Source organism: Urocampus carinirostris, chromosome 12 (assembly GCF_059441175.1).
Source record: "Urocampus carinirostris isolate Australia breed hairy pipefish chromosome 12, RoL_Ucar_1.0, whole genome shotgun sequence".
NCBI classification, from domain to species: Eukaryota; Metazoa; Chordata; class Actinopteri; order Syngnathiformes; family Syngnathidae; genus Urocampus; species Urocampus carinirostris.
The window spans coordinates 31171812-31188968 of NC_142360.1; the positions used below are offsets into that span (position 1 = coordinate 31171812).

At 39.1% G+C, this 17157-nt stretch overlaps 1 protein-coding gene across 4 annotated transcripts in view; it reads right to left on the reverse strand.

Annotated features, from left to right (window-relative positions):
- farp2 (FERM, RhoGEF and pleckstrin domain protein 2) overlaps positions 1-17157 on the reverse strand; it is a 35670-nt gene that overhangs the window by 1109 nt on the left and 17404 nt on the right. Inside the window, exons 14-27 of one of the 4 annotated variants that reach the window (XM_088349046.1) lie at positions 11280-11476; positions 8925-9014; positions 7558-7691; positions 7159-7240; positions 6798-7035; positions 6560-6690; positions 6007-6075; positions 5820-5909; positions 5707-5727; positions 5262-5344; positions 5061-5179; positions 2273-2406; positions 2010-2117; positions 1024-1175 (exon numbers count right to left, since the gene is read on the reverse strand). In XM_088349046.1, the coding sequence (XP_088205172.1) occupies positions 1024-1175; positions 2010-2117; positions 2273-2406; positions 5061-5179; positions 5262-5344; positions 5707-5727; positions 5820-5909; positions 6007-6075; positions 6560-6690; positions 6798-7035; positions 7159-7240; positions 7558-7691; positions 8925-9014; positions 11280-11476 (1648 nt within the window). Of the gene's footprint in view, positions 1-1023; positions 1176-2009; positions 2118-2272; positions 2407-3482; positions 3647-5060; positions 5180-5261; positions 5345-5706; positions 5728-5819; positions 5910-6006; positions 6076-6559; positions 6691-6797; positions 7036-7158; positions 7241-7557; positions 7692-8924; positions 9015-11279; positions 11477-17157 lie in introns of all 4 variants that reach the window. The other 3 variants (XM_088349047.1, XM_088349043.1, XM_088349044.1) reach the window with 3 other exon arrangements.

The following is a 17157-nucleotide window of genomic DNA, read 5'->3' on the forward strand; positions in this document are numbered from 1 at the left end:
GCGGTCCGGCATACTGCTATGGCTATTTAACAAGCCACCCCTGCTGAGCCTATATCTCACTAACGCCAGATCCATTACCTATGAAACGGATGACCTGGAGCTACAAGTCATGGAAACCACTCCATTTGCGACAGTTGCAATTTAATCATCACGGGGACGCGGTTTAATCCGAGGATACTCGATGCTAGCATGCAGCTAGCCAGCTGATCTCTACATCGCTTTCTTGCACTGAAAAGAGAAGCCCTCCAATTTTGTTGTCCTTTGCATAATGATAATAAAGACCATTCATTCAACTTCAATTCTGTGTTTTTATTTGTAGATCTATCTATCCATCCATCCATCAATTGTCTTCCGCTTATCCGGGGTCGGGTCGCGGGGGCAGCAGCCTTAACAGGGAAGCCCAGATGTCCCCATCCCCTGCCGCTTCCTCCAGCTCATCCTGAGGGATCCAAAGGGGTTCCCAGGCCAGCCCATAGACATAGTCTCTCCAGTGTGTCCTGCTGGTGGGACATGCCCGGAAGACCTCCCGAGGGAGGCGTCTAGGAGGCATCCTTATCAGATGCCCGAGCCACCTCAACTGGCTCCTGTCAATCCGGAGGAGCAGTGGCTCTACATAGAGTCTGAGCTTCTCACCTTATCCCTAAGGGAGAACCCAGACACCCTGCGGAGGAAACTCATTTCTGCCACCTGTATCCAGGATCATGTTCTTTCAGTCATAACCCACAGTTCATGACCATAGGCGAGGGTAAGAACATAGATCTACCGGTAGATCGAGAGCTTTGTCGATCGGCTCAGCTACCCCTTCACCACGATTGACCGGTGCAGGGTCCGAATGGCGGCAAACGCTGCACCGACCCGTCTGTCGATCTCTTGTTCCATCCTACCCTCACTCGGGGCTTTAATGAAGGGGTGTCGCTACTTTGCGGATTTTCACATTTCTGCCCCCTATAACTGAGGTAATACTGAACAACAAAGGATTTTGGGCGGAGTGTCCAACAAAAGGGGACAAAACAAGATGCCAACCTCTCGAAGGTGTACTCGCTCTCGGCCCGGAAGAAGTAGACGTGTGACTTAAACTGCAGCTTGAATACGTAATCCTTGTGGATGGCATCGCCTTCCTCAGGCATGCTCACTGTGTAGCCAAGGAGTGGGAGGCTTGCTAGTGGGAAGTCATCCTGGTCACAAACAAGGACAAACTAACATTAATTTACTAGAAGAAAGATGATTCAAAAGCATAGAAAATAAAAATATGTTAAACACTAACATTGGACCAAAATTATAATGCAAACATTCAGGGGAAAAACTGGATGGATTCTAACTATTGTCAAGGAAATATAGTGGTACCTCTTAATACGGGCTTAATAAGATCACACTCAGATCGAATAGCTTGCATAACAAGCAAATGTTCCAAATATGAAACTATTAAATATAATCTGTCCATTTCTGACCTCCCAAAAGCATCCAAGCTAACCCTGAATGGCCATAAAACACATCTTCCTGATCACTAAATAAATATAATCAAATTGTAATTAAACATAAAAAAAATCAAAACTGATGCGTAAGCATTTATGGTAAACTTAAAATCAAAGGTATTTGTATTTAAATGAGCGTATAAACAAACATTTTTACAGCACAATTAAAAAACATTTTTAGCCCTTTCTTACGGAGAGAAAAGTATCATTAAAGAGCTGTAACACAACCAGTTGCCACTTTTTCTGGATATTTCTTTTCAACGTGAACAGCAACTCCCTCCCCCTTAGCGAGCATCTCTAATCTCCTTGCTGATGCTGGCTGTGAGCAGTCTCTAGTGGTGCCCTCTGGGTACGCTCATAACTTGGATTTTCCTTTTATCAAGCAAGATTTCTGTTCCAAATAATCTTATCTATCGAAATTCTCGTGATCAGAGGTGCTCATATAAAGAGGTGCCACTGCATTACAAAAATAGAACAAATTGTATATAAAAAAATCAAATAAAAACACTTAAAAATATTTGTGTGTCTGTATGGTACCTGGTGCGTCTTATAGAAAAACAAGCAGAAGTTGGTGAAAACAACCCAGAGTTTTTGCCAGCCATTGCTGTTTTTGAACTTCCTTAGGAGGTACCCCGACAGCTGGTTCTGCAAACATCAAAGTGTTTAGTTATACTAGTGAAATCAACTGAAAAAACAAAACAAAAACGCTGTGCCCTACACGTGACAAAAGTTTTTGTGACACGACTGCTGGATGTGCATGGTTAGAGAATACAGGACGCAGTATACTCCTGTGGCACTACCTGGTTCATGCGCAGGTAATCTGTGAGAGAGAGGTTCTGGTTGCGGTACCAACAAACGTGAGTGATGGTGTTTGGCCTCTGGCCCTGACCCAGAAGGTAGCGAGGAGGCAGCTCAGGTGATGCGGTAGGAGAGACTTAACGGAACAGACGGGGAGCAAGAGAGTAAGAAAAGAGGCAGAAGAAGTGTTAGTGTGCTACACCAATGACAAACAGTGTTTCATTACAAGACGTGCACTAGAGGGTGAAGGCTTTTTGCAATGGAGAGGACAAGGAAGTTTAGAGGACACAGGAAAGGAAAAAAAATATTTGGTTACGCTGCCCTTGAAAAGTATCAGTTGAAAGTATGTGTTGCCCTGTGGAAAGTTAGTATGCAAGACTGGAAAGGAAAATGTTGGTTACTGGGGACCTGATGTTGGACAGTGACGGAGAAAGCATATTAAAATATTGCATACTTTTCACAAGTTATCAACCCACACGCATTGTATGTAAACTATTGGTTTGTACTTTCAGTGACAGGGGGGTTAGCATGCTACACAATAGTGTTGGTGTAGTGCACTTAAAAATGTGTATGCCTTGCAAGTTATCGTATAGCTTAAAGCTTGGGAGATTCACAAGCGTTAGCATGCTCCACATAGACGTTTCTAGGCCTCAAACAAGATACCATTTTACAGCTTTACATTTTACAAGAGTCCGCGGGATACAAACGTATTAGGATAGCAAAAGTGAGAGTTTAATAGGAATGGAATGAGTTTTCCACTAGTTACAGTCTGTTTAAGGAGCTGTAAGGATTTGGAACTTTTTTACTCGAACCATAAAAGTAAGAATATGCCAACCCGTTATTGTGTTAAGCACAACATAAGGGGAACAGTTATCATGCTAAACTTGAAGGGACGGGGAATCACTTGTATGTCATATTGAGGAAGAGGGGGAAAATATTGTGCTCCACGAGTAGAGAAGCAGAAAGTAAGCATGTGAGACAAAGATGAATAGTTTCCATGTTACATTATAGAGGCAACAGAGAGTTCCATGGAAAAATGTTAATGTGTCAAAATGGAAAAAACGTTTCACACATGAGAGATCATTTTTAGTACCACAACCAAAAAAACATCGGCAGTCCTCACGGCAACAACCGAAAATAATCTCTAACATGTATCTGCTGCGCGCAAGCATGAATGTAATTCAAGGGTTGAGGTCCTGGTGGCATCAGTACCTCCACAGCCAGGCTGTGGTCTGACATGGACACGCTGGTGTTGCGGTGCCAGCACACATGCATGGTGGTGTTGGCACGATGGTGTGTCTGCTTGTCCAGTGACGTGCGCGACGAGTTCATCTCGTCCTCGGACTCCTGCTCCAGAGAAACTTCGTCCGAAGAGCCTGAGGCCCAGGTGGGGGAAGGAGGGTATGAAGTGAAGGAAAGGGAGGGAAAGAGGTGCAGATGGAGGAGGGTGAGGCAGGATGGGTAGCTAACACACACACTGGGACACTTCATTAGGTGTGCAAGCACAATGGAATCAATCCAACAGAGCACTTATCTTAGTCTAGGAACCCTAATATGAAGTTCTACTCTTAGCCTCAACCTACCAACCCGATGATTAAACCTTAAAGGTGGGGTGCGAAGTTTGAGGTGTCCTTAAAAAGTTTAAAGTTAAATATTTTCTCGATTAAAGCTGTTTTAACAATGTCCAACTGAGTTCAAAGAGAATTCATGCTTGGTTTTCTGTTGCGTCTAGCATCTTTTATTTCACTTTTCTCAGGCCCGTTCGGGGCGGAACAAACCCCAAAATGATGAAAAAAGAAGGGTTTATTCAAGCGCATTTAAGAAATAAACCCAAGACACGTGTTGCTCTTCTGGCATCTCCTGGATTAAAGTCATGATTGCAGGGCAAGTTTTCAAATGATGCACTCCACCGTTAAATAAAGACTAATAAAAATAAAATTTGATACTAGAGGTAAGATCCGGCCTGAAAAATCCCACCTGAACTGACCCAGGCACATGTGTATTAAAGCCTAACTCAGCCCGAGCCAGACCAAAGCCTGAAGCAAACCCAAAATTTCATACATTATTTTTGAAGACTCTGGAGGAGGAGAGGCGACTTGTAATAACACATCAAAGCCTCCTTTTGTGTCTATGTCTGCAGTGGTTACATTAACGATTTTCCATCATTTGTGACGGGTTGAAAATTGGCCTAAAAAACGCAGAAGCAGTACATCCTTAAAAATCTATCACACAACTTTGAGAGAGAGAGGCAGAGCCACAAAGAAGAACAATAACTGGTGGATAAAGAGACAGGAAGGAGTTCTTTGAATTTACTTTAGTACAGTACGTGTTGTGATGAGGCGACTTGCGTTTTTTGTAGATCACAGTCTGTCGTGGCCAAAACTACTCACAGCCTTGAAACACCTCAGTGCACTGTTATGTTAGCGGAAAAGAAGTCAGCAAGAGAGAAGCCAGGCTGGACCGAAACATAAGGATTTATGTTTTAGGCCCGACCCGGGACGAAACTAGGGTTTGGTTAGGCTCGGGCTTAAAATCTCACCTCTTCTTTCATAGGACAATATAAAATCCTAATTTGATTTAAACCCCAACCCAGAGTTGAATTTCAAACCAAATCCCGTTTTAAAACCATCATTTGAACCCTTAACCGTGAAGCGAAATAATCTCAACCTTTTTAATCACACACAATGTAAAAGAATAACCATAGCGTTAAAACTAATTTAAAAGACAGATAACCAGTGTTCCTAATAAAGTGTCCCATCTCCAGGTAACGTGACTCATGATCACTCTTACGATTGGAGTGATCAGCAATTCCACCATCCAGGATGACGTTAGACTTCTCCTGAGACTTTTTGGCCAAGTTGATTGCCATGTTAATGTCCTCTATCCACTTGTTCATCTCTACTTTAGAGCTGTGTAACACAAACATGATGAACGCGCACACAGACAAACAGGTAGTGATATCACAAGTCGACGGGGAGGGGCACCACTGACCTGGCCGCCACTACAATTGTCCTGTGTGCAGAGTATATGGTGAAGCAATGAGGCACCGCCCACTCCTTCTCACTTTCCTCCACCTGTCAACGTGATAATCACAAAAGTCGCACATCAGATACATTATTCTAAAAGCCTAAACCAGGCTTCATACTCTACTTTGCCATTCCATCTTAAAAATTATAAAATCTTGACATTTGTTCAAAACTGTAAGTCAGTCTTTAAATTTGACTTTGAATTTAAACTAAGCCAAACCAGACTAGTCAGCTTAATTTAAAACCTTAAGCCTGACTTTACACCGTGGCTTAAAACAATCAAAACTTGAGTAATTTCCCGAGTTATTTTATATTTAGGGTAAACTTTTTATTATAAGGCAAAGACAATGGGAAGAAAAAGACAAAGATCATGTGTCCGAGTGAGCTGACCTAAAGCTCATCAGACTTACCGGAGCATCCAGAATTATAAGCTGCGGCCAGCGATTAAAAGCAGAGACGAGAAAAGTTATCACACACCCGCCCTGCATACCCTCTTTTGATTCTTTGCACAAAATATACTCACAATCATGCCATGGAGAGGCAGCTGTCCATGTACTTTGAACTGATTGGTTGCCGTTACGCCTTTGCTGGTGTAGAGGAGCATGTCCGAGAACTGACAAATTACAGGGAACAAAATAGCCGACAACATTCAAAGAGTTGTGATGAATATTATTAACGGTTTATAAACTCAATTGCCGATATTGTCTCACCAGAAAAAACATTCTTTGCTGCAGTCCCTTCTTGGTCAGTTTGTACAGGCAGCCCTCCCGTATGAATTCCTTCACAGACAGCGAGTGACAGAGACTGTTCAAAACTTTTATTTTTACTGCTTTACTTTTTTACTGCTCTACCTTTCATTAGAAGACACAGCACTGATACAAGTCAAAAGAAATATCCCAAACCTGGCTTTACAAATTAAACACCCAATTCCAGATTGAACGAGCTTGAAATCCAATTCTTAACCGAACCCGGGCTTGAACCTAGAACACTAGATTAAGAAAACGTATTTGAATCCTTATCATATATGAGACCATAATCTGAAATTACTCTTAGAAGAACAAATCTTGACTTAAAATGAATTTTGCAACCCTCACAGTTGTTTGAAATTCTCATTAAAAGCTCTACCTTAGACTTGGGGTAAAAAAAAAGAATAATCTTTCATGTGTAACACTAATCCAAATTTTGTAACTCAAAACAGTAATAGCATATGAAACCTCAGGATTTTTACTCTAATTGAGGCTAGAAACCCAAAACCCAACTCACCCTGCCCGATGTCGTCAAGTTGTCGATCCCAATGAGGTCTCGTTGCAGCTCAGTCAGCTTCTGGAAGTTTTCCAGGCGGATAAGGCTACACTGAAGCTGTGCTGCAATGTCAGTCACCTCCTTTAGAGCGTCTACACACAGACACATAGATTATTTCTTAGCATTGCTGGGTAGTACATTGGGTACCAGGGTATTTAGTGGGGGAGTAAAGAAAGAATTCCCCTAAAAAATAACTCACCTTTGCAGTCTGTGTGGTGGCGGTGATCGGGCCCGTAGTGCTTGCACAGGCGCTCCAGGATGAGCTTATAGTGCATGAGGCGCTGAATGGGCTTGAGGAGGAAGGTGTTAAGTGGCAAGTAACACACTTTCTGCAGCTCAAACTCCTTGTAAACAGTCTCCAGCTTTTTAAGCCTCTTGCTGGCCTTCTCCAGCTCTGTCAGCACCTCGTCATGCTTCTGCAGGTAGCTGGTGAAAGCCTTGAGGGAAGTAACAGTCGTTAGCTAACAATTTCTCCCACGGTGTATTATTGGGGGTATTGTTCTTAATGCCTGGGAGAGCCAGCAGGAAAAAAAAATCCACTGAAGAAGGTGGAATCGCACCTTGAGAGAAGAAATGTTCTTCAGCATTACATCACCAATCCTCTGGTAGTCGCCTTTGACATGAGCATTAGAACGGCCCTCCCTGCAGCAAAAAAAAACACATTTGTTTTAGAAGAGTTGGCTGTTGCCAACCCCTAGTCCAAGCATAACTTAATGAAATCTGTTGAAAACCCCAAGGTAGTTTGATAATATTGAGAATAGCCTTTTTTGGGAACTTGACTGGTAAACTTGTAGTTAGCTTATGATACTTGGTTACCAAATGCATCCTTAATGAGCTTAGCCAGCAAAAAAAAACAACAGTGCAAGGACACTGTCACTGACTCATTTTTAACACAGTCACAGTGAGATTCATTTTGTTAGTGACCTGTACACCAACTAAGTTTAGCATTTTATACACACCAGAGAGCCAATCGCTGATCTAACTCCTTGAGGAAACCACGATGGAACTCGTAAATGGGGTCGATGTTGGAGAAGAGCAGCGTCATCAAGCCGTCGGGCATGGCGTTTTCCTTGACCACCGCACTGCGAAACCACTGGGTAAAAGGGAGATTGGTGAACAAAAAGGACATAAAATAGCTAGTTCTATTTTTAGCTTTTTTTTCTTTCATCTATTAGTTGAAATGAAAGGACTTCCGAATTACTTCCTATACTGCAATTTAAACATTTATCTTGCAATACCATTACATTAAAAGATCAAGTTTATGCTGTAATATGAATTTTAAGCCATACCAGTGCTCATTAATAGTATTGCAAAATAAGTAATTTATCCACAGATGAAAATGCTTTAAATTTGAATATATTGGTCCGTGGTTGCCCTCCCATAGACTACTCGAGTGGGTTTATAACATTCTAATTTATTATGAATTATTTTTACACAAAGTGCACATGTAACGGGTGTAATAATAACTTTTGTTTTATTGAAATTCATGCTGAAATATGTGTATAGTTTTTGGTAAGTGTCCTGCAATGATGAGTCCAACAGTGCCACCTGCTGGTATGGGGTAGGGTTTGTTTTGGCTTTTGACATGTGACCGGAAGGCAGGGTTTTGTTGGCAGTTTACAGAGCGAGCTGCCAACGGTAAGGCACATCTTTTGGTGGTCCACAAAAAAAGTTAATTTTAAACATTATAACCACAGCTGACAAATCTCTCAACATGCGCAGTAATGTGATTGATGTCAAGCTGTTTGAATTTATTTTCGTTTTGTTTCTGTTGTGCTAAAATGTTAATTCCCCTTGTAGAGATCAAAAAGATCAAAGCTAGCAGAGAAGCTAATCACGTGTTGTGACTCATTTCATTTGCAGGTAAATCGTACCCGTATTTATACTCATTATTGTTCTTATTTTCTCATATATATATAAAAAGGATAATGTTGGTTAAAATTTAGACTAAAGAAAAATATGTTGAATTCATTGTAAACGTAAAAAAAACACTATACGATCTCTTGTTAAAAGTATCTTGTTAAAATGGATGTAAAAAATGTATTGTGATATTCTAAAATGTGTTTTATGTAAATTGAAAAGAAAGCTCTTTGATATGCTTTGGGCAGTCTACAGAGCGAGCTGCCAACGAGATCAAAGAGATCAAAGCCAGCAGTGAAGCTAATCACGTGTTGTGACTCATTTCATTTGCAGAAACTGTAATAAAAAACTTCATCATCCAGTCCAGCGTGAATGTGGATCTTTGGTGGGACAGGTACACCGCGGTTACACACATACAAAATACGCTTTGGAGAAAAATGTCCATAATGCCAACGTATGCACTCACCACAGTGATGACTTCCAGATCCTTCAAGTAGGTTCTCTCTGTGGTCAAAATCTCTTTGGCAATGAAGTAAGCCTTGTCGGCGGGATACCGCTGAGGAGAACATAATGTCGTGTTTTAAAATGTTGTCTACGATTCTGGAGAAGCTATTACAACACATGGAACATGCAAGGAAAACTTTATGAGGAGGGCCATCTTGAAATTAGACCAAGGCTTGTGCTTTATAAAGTGCAACAATGTATTTTTAGTTACAGCATTGTCATGTATAGATAAAATGAGTCATTTAATTTCTTTTCTCGATGAAAATGTAAGTGTGTTAAAAAATGACCCTATTTTCCGCACTATAAGGCGCACTTTTGAATTTATGGCAAATTTTTGGTTTTTTTCGGCTGTGCACCTTAATGGAGCTGTACGGAATTTTTTTAATCCATGGCCGCCAAGGCTTGTGTCATCAGTGCATCCTCTGTCAAGCGCCTCATGTTGCATGTGGCATTCTTAAATGTGCTCTAATAAACTACTTTTATTGATCTTTTTTAGGGTTCCGGTTAGAATTTGGACTGTACTTGAAAAGGCCTTTTCTTACTTTCACTATTTTCATGCAACACAAACAGAAGAAAAAAAAACACACGCAGGGACGAACATAAAGTAACTCCCTCATTCCTTCTACCTAATGTGTTTGGCTTCGCCAAACATAATATAAAAGCAGATAGCAGGTTGTACACCTTTTAAATGCCAAATTTAAGCACTTTCAAAGCCAATTTTTCCAGCACCTTCAAAGAAAGAAATACAGCGCAGATCAAAACAACGTTTTTTGTTGTTGACTTTGATGACTAAAATAAAGTCACCATCTTTCTGCTAGCACATACTGTGTGCAATTTTCAGCTGTTCCCACCTATGATTTATGATCTTTTTGTGTCAATGGGCTGCTATGAACTCACATGGATTCTACCATTCTGCTTCAACAATGCACACGCAGCTTGGCTACGTCACACTTGTTTACAAACACGGAGTGGACTTCACGGAGTTCAATATAAACGATAAAAAAAGTACAGTAAGCATAAAACAGAAAAGTAAGCCAAGTTTTGCTTCATTTTAATGATATTGATTGCTCCAAAGCAGAGTGCCTTCAATCTTTCAATCGACTGCTGACCTGTTGCTTTTAGTTTTACTTATTTTCATTCACATTTTTTGATGTTTCTCAGGGGATCTGTGTCTTAACTGGTGAAAATAGAATTGTAAATAATTGTTTTGCATTTCATCATGTATTTATAGCACTGAATAATTCAGTGAGTAAAAAGCTAAAGTTGTTTTGCAGTTTATGCTTTTTTTAATGATCCGTAAGTATTTTAATTTATATTTCTTGTGTTTTTCAGGGATTCCTGCAAAACGTATGAAATGACCCATTACTAAAAATGTGGTGCATGAAGTTATTATTATTATTGAAGTATTAAAATAAATATATATACGAGGAGCCCTTTGGGAGCCAAAAGAGCCAGCTCTTCACAGTGAGCTGAGCCAAAACGGCTGGGTTTCTAAATATAGCACAAATCAGATGGGCATTGTTGACCAATACTAAGTAGAGAAAATATTCAATTTTCAACTTTTTAAAGACATCTGAAACAACGCGCCTCGCCATTAAAGTCTGGAAAATATGGCAAATATCTTCCAATGATCTGAGTGAAATAGACACAAGGTGTCTGAAAAATGACAAGGGCTTATCACTGCTGCAAAGAACAGATTTTACGCAGTTCTTGGAATTTGTCGAGGTGATGTTCAATGCTTTTGCATTTCCAATTTTATAATTCTATTTTTTTTTCTAACCCACCGTATCTTACGAATTATTAGGGGCACTACATTATAAGATATAGTCTCAAAATTCGAGGCAAATATTTTTAGGTGTGCCTTGTAGTCCAAAAAATACAGTAAATATGTATTTTTAACTAATAGATTTTGAAATTAATATCACAACTTCACTATTTTATGAAAAAGTTTGGTAAAAAGAGAAACTTTCATTTTTTTTTATTTTTACGATGGTAAGAAATACCGTATTTTCCTAAACTTAAGGCACACCAGATTTTAAGGCATACCCCACCCAAAAAGCACATGGATTTAAAAATACAGTAAGAGCTACCGTATTTAAGAATAAGCGTTGTGAACCAATGCACGTTTTCTACATTTACGATAGATATTAAACATACAATACGATTATATTAACAAATTGGAGTTTCGAGGGCTGCCTTATAGTCCGGAAAATACGGTATATAGCTATTGAAGTAGCTTCCGTGCATTCTAGAGAAAAAAAATGATATGAGGGGCGGAATGTGAGGCACAGCATTGGGGGGGTTAATAAGGGTGTACCTTCCTCCTGCCCTCCTCCTCCTCCTCTAGCTTGGCATTGCTGCCCACCTCGCTCAGGACGGGGCTTTGCACGGGCGAGGAGACGGTTGCAGAGGCCTGTCCCGGCAGGCTGAGTGTGGACATCTGGAAAGAAGGTGACAGGCTGAGGGGGCTGGCAGCATCGTAGGGGGACATCTGGGGGCTGTCCGATGCCATGTCTGCACACAAAAACAATTGAGATACTTAGAAAATATTTCCAAGAAATAAGTCTTTTAAAGCAGTAGTTCTCAACTAGTCTGACTTCAGGACCCACCATACCACCCTAATCACAAGATGTGACCACATTTAAGTGAAAATCTGCTCCTTCTGGAATGTATTGAATGAAAGAATTGTGAGATTTGAACAAGTTTTAGTAGAATACATTTACATTTTTCTTAAACAAAATGACAAGCAAAACCACAGCAACTTAAAGTAATAATATTGTCTTCAATGCTCAATAAGCTGCATTTTCAAGGAACCTCCAAACACTTTGTCAGTAGAGCCAGCCATTTTTAACAGACTCAACACGCACAGACATGAAAGTGCAAATACTGCAAAATATAATTTGATAATGTAATATGACATAATTTTGCAATCTAATTACTTGGTTCGTTCTCATTCAAATTACTTTAAATTTTAATGGCATCGTGATGCAAACATAAAACTTATCAGACTACAGCACTGGACAACCAAGATATGCTTCAGCATGTTTGGCAGGCGCAGGATTATTGATTTTAAGTTTGCCGCGTCTCAAATGTTGCGCAAATTGAACATTTGTGAAATTGTTTTTATAGTCCACATGCTTTTGAATTTCTCATTCAGATTTGGAAGAATAAATCTTATGATCTTCAACAAATAATACTTTTCAATTTCATTTGGGGGAATTGGTGAGAGACTTAACCATGTTTTCTATTATCATCCCCATTGACTGTTAAGGCGTTTAACTGACCTTCAGATATGTTTTTCTTATCCTAGCATTATTTTGCAACGGCCTGGGAACGGTGAAAACCAGTTTACAAAACCACTTTTGGGTCCTGACCCACCATTTGATAAATTTAAGGGTTGAATGATTTAAAAAAAAAAAACATTTTCGACTCATCTATGCGCTTGATGAAAATGTCATTAGTTGCTGGTATTAATTCACATTGAAGTTTGGAAATGTGACAGTTTTATTTACTGGGTTATTTTTGTCAGCCCGTCAAGTTGGATTGCGCAGGACGATTATTGCATGAGGAAACTATTACAATCACGATACACCCAATGTGCAAACACCCGGATTTGCCTGTGTGTAACGTGACCTTTTACTGCTATTTTACAAGATCACCAACATAAAGCAATTACACCTAACTAGGTGTCAAATGATCCAGGACCACAGCACAAATAGGGAACACACAATAGTTTCTGTGCTCCACCAAAAGTTCCCGGTTTAAATTCCTGTGGTTAATAAAAAAAAAAAAAAAAGGCGCTTAATGTTTCCCACATTTTCCCTCTCCTTTATTGTTTGGACAAGCATTTGCGAGAAGCACACATGATTCAGACTCAGAATCAAGTCGAACCACAACAAAAAAACTGCTCTCTCATCATCCTCCTAAAGCCTACTCTTAGGTCAGCACACAGCTGGTCTTCCACTTGTCTAAATACAACACACACAAAGAAAATTAGGGGGGAGGAGAATGGGTTGGAGTGGAAGAAGGCAAAAGGGAAGAGAAAGAAAAAAAGTTTCTCTCTGACCCGGAAACAATTGCTCGCGACTAATCAGGAATGTGGTCCGCCTGGAAGGCGTGGAGTTGTTTATAGTTTATCTACAGTGGGCCTACAACAGACACAAGGAAGAAGGGAAGGAGTGGCCAACTTGCTTTGGAAAGACTGGCTACAAGACTGTCCAAATCCAAAAAACACATGTACCCACACACAAAAATGTATGCAAAACTAGGATCCAGTCAAGCCTGTCCATAGCTAAATAAAGTATAGCAAAACATTTGTCAAACCTCCAAAACGGAGTACTATTTACCAAAAGGTAGGAATATTTTATGTATTGTGGTGTAAAAAGTAGATTTCTACTTCCCCCCAAAATATTTAAGTCCAAGATTTGTGGTACTCGTCTTTATTTTTTTTTGAGAAGCATACAAAACACTTAAGGTACATTTAGACGTAAACATGTGCTGCACATTAGTCTGCAGTTGCAGTGACTAATGGACGTCAAAGTAAGTGCTTAACGGTCATCCCCAGCCATGAAGAATCTAACAGTGGGTATGGAAAGTGAATTTTTGGGGTGACTTCTACATAATTATTATACTTGTTTAGAGTTTCTCATCTAGTAAACTATAACATGTGCAATTCTGTTTATAGAAAATACTATTAAAAGTAAAAGAAAATAACATGAATTAAGTCGGACAGAATATAAACACCATTTAGGGAATACATTTATATGGATTTAAAAACAAAATAAAAAATGTTTCAGAAACTGACAGATGTCTTGAACTTAAACAAAAGTAAATTAGTGATCAGACAGATTTTGTCTTTCAGTGGCAAAAATACAAAAACTGTGTTTTTGTTAAATATTTAAGCCCAACCATAAATAAATAAGTAATGTAGGTTGCCACGTTACAATTTTCAAAATGTAATTCCTAAATTAAAGATTAGTGATCAACTAAAATATTAAAAAATTTATAGAAGTGCTTCGGAGTACTTAAAATTGAGTTAATTCTTATTCAATGTCATTGTACAAGTTGTAATTTTCAGGAAGTTTTTCATGAGAAAACTTTGATGATGTACAGGTTTAACAAGTTTTAACTTTCAATACCCACTGCAAACAAACAAAAAGGTGTAAGAGCCAAGCAAAATATACTAAGGAAAAAAAGGTTCTTATGCTCTCCTTCAAAGTGACATTCTTTACAAAGAGTATAAATCATTATTACCTATTAGTCATGTTACAGTTGCAAATACATTATGATATAGCAAAAAAATGAACGAGAATATTCAACCTGAGACCAAGTTATGCACGAAAGGTAAGTACGCAAAGAACAAATCCATTTTTAGAAAGATGGCATCCTCAGATAGGGGTCACAAAATATGAAGCAGAAGGCTTAAGGCTGATGTTATTTTAATAAGCATATGAATGGCCCTTACTTACAGGTGTTAAACAGTTTAAAGGGTGAGCCAGTTTGTGATGTGTACAATCAACAGGTGTATGGGATATGACTGAATCGATTTATGACTTGTGAGATAAAAAGTCACAACAATGGTTTCTATTTTTGCATTGGCTTGCAAGTACAAGTTTGAGATCCAAGCACTGAATAGGATCAAGAAACTCAAAAGGCTCTTTATGCCTTGAAGGCACCAGACACAAACACACATACGGGGCACATTATGTGGATAGTCAGTCATCTTATAATAGACACTTATATAAATTCATATATATTTGTGTTGTAGTAGCATGGTATAGACACAACAAAAATGTCCTTAAACTGTTAAACAGTAAAGATGGTACTATTTCGAAATTCTTACTTTTCTAATTTTGATCTCCAGTAATTATAGAGAGATAGATAAAGAGAGTCCGAAAAAAGAAAAAAAAAAAAAAAGAAAAGAAAAATGTTCATGGGTCATTGAGTAAAGATTACTTCAGTACGACCTTAACGTTGTTAGCACCAGGAGAAGCACAATGAAATTAAGTGTCTATGGATGATATATAACTTTTCTTTCTTTTTATGTTATACACCGTTTTATCGTGGATACAATGCTGATTTTTTTTTTTACAGAAAACACACAGCGTAATTAGTATATAGGTTTTTTAATAATTAGTAATGATTGCGGGAGGAATTTTTAGAAAGGAACAGCAATTTTAGATTTAAGCATCTAGAACAACAAGCTTAGTGAGAATTAAAACATTCCCCCAAGGCACCATTAACATTATTTTGGCTGTTAAAATGTTTTATATGAGTTTTTTATAAAACAAAAAGTCAATATCCTATATAAAAAAAGGGGGGGATATCGCAAACCACAAGTTAAAATAAAGACTATTTTATTAGAAACAGCCCATTTTAAAGGTTGTGGGCCACCTGTTGATTCCCGTTTATTTATTTATTGGGGAGAAGGTTTGTTCAAACCTCACTTTGTGTTTGCTGTTAAAAACGTAATATTGGAATATAATATTGTGAATGTGCTTAATTGCTGTTGAGATTGTCATGATTGTTTTCTGTTTTTAGTGTCAATAAATTTGTTCAAACCAAAAAAACAAAACAAAAAAAAGCCACATTTTGAAGCGCTCAAAAGCCTAAAATAACATGCAAAGAAACCATTGAATTTACTTTGAGGTCAACACCTCTAAAAGTCTGAAATGCAAATTTTGTATTAAAACAAGAAGACTGACATAAACCACATCGACAACTTTAATTACCGAAATTCCATGCAGATACATCCCTGAGGAATAATATGGCTGATTGGCAATCTTCCAATGCACCACATTGAACTGTGGCAGAGATTCACCGTAACTAAACTCCCATAACAGCTGATTTAAGCCAGCAGGTGTCAGCCAAGGATCACTGCAAATACTTCCAACATCACCCTAAAATTCGATAACTCAACCATTAAGCACCAAGGATTGTGTCGGATAACAGTTAGGCCTTTTGGTAAGGAAAGAGAACTGCAACATGAGTAGTAACAATAGTTATACAGATAATTTATCATTAGCACACAAGAGTAGTTTGCTTTTCGCCATGAGTCTAAATATGGACGGGACGGACTACAAATTTAAATCTTCAGTTGTAATTATTTGACTGTACTGATACGTTTATATGATGCAATGCCTACATAAGTGCCCGCTTTGAGACTGGGAGGTCGCTGGTTCGCGCCTCGGCCGAGTCATACCTAATTGGTAAAATGGCGGCGCCCTCTCTTGGCTGCGGCTGCATCGACTCGCTACAACGGGTCAGGTGTATCGACATTTCGTTCTGTGTACATTGTTACAAAGAATGACAATACAAAGGAAATTATTATTATTATTATTATTATAAGAAATGTTGAAGGGGATATTTTTTTAGGTCTTTCTATTCCAATGCAATTTTTTACCTGGAAGGCTGAACTCTAAACAGGAGTATTATTTTGGCCCAAATTGCCATGGGGATCAGTGTGGGCCAGTCAGCAGGAGCGGTAGTATTTTCCAGAGATCGAAGACCTGTTGGGGCTGCCACCGTACAGCAGTTAATAAAGGTTTAATAAATTTATGCTGGACATGCAATTTTTGAACCAAAAACTTGTTTGCTGTGTAAACTAATTGGGCAGTAATGACATTTTTAAAGTTATTAGCCAACAAACTAATACCTTTTTAAAGGCCAACTAAGGTCTGTGACTGCAAACTTATCCCACATCCTGTGACTTTAGAGGAGCCATATTAGACTGTTAGAATTAGCAATTTTTAGAACCGCATCTCCTCACAAGGGTCACAGGGTTGCTGGAGCCTATCAGAGCTGAGGTAGGGCTGGGTACAGCATGGATTGATTGCCAGCAAATCACAGGTCAATTGTTTTTGTAGTGTTGATGACTTTGCGTTCTCTACAGTCTAGAATGGTAGTTTTATCCTCTCCAGATGTTTAAAACCTTTTAGGTGAAATCTGAAGTGCCCAATCGAGGCCATTTTGGTTCTTATTTGTTCAATTTCATGTTCCAAAACTGTCAGGCAACCTGGGATTTTATCAAGATTCCAACTAAATTTGCGTAGGACCAGGCGGGTCTGCGAGGGCCAAGGCCTGTAGGTTCTGGCACTGAAGGAGGAAGTTCTCAATCCCAGTATTACCACCAAGTGAATTGCTGTGAAACAGGTTTTGCTCGGGCGGTAGGACGCTGTCCAAGCCCCAGTCGGAGT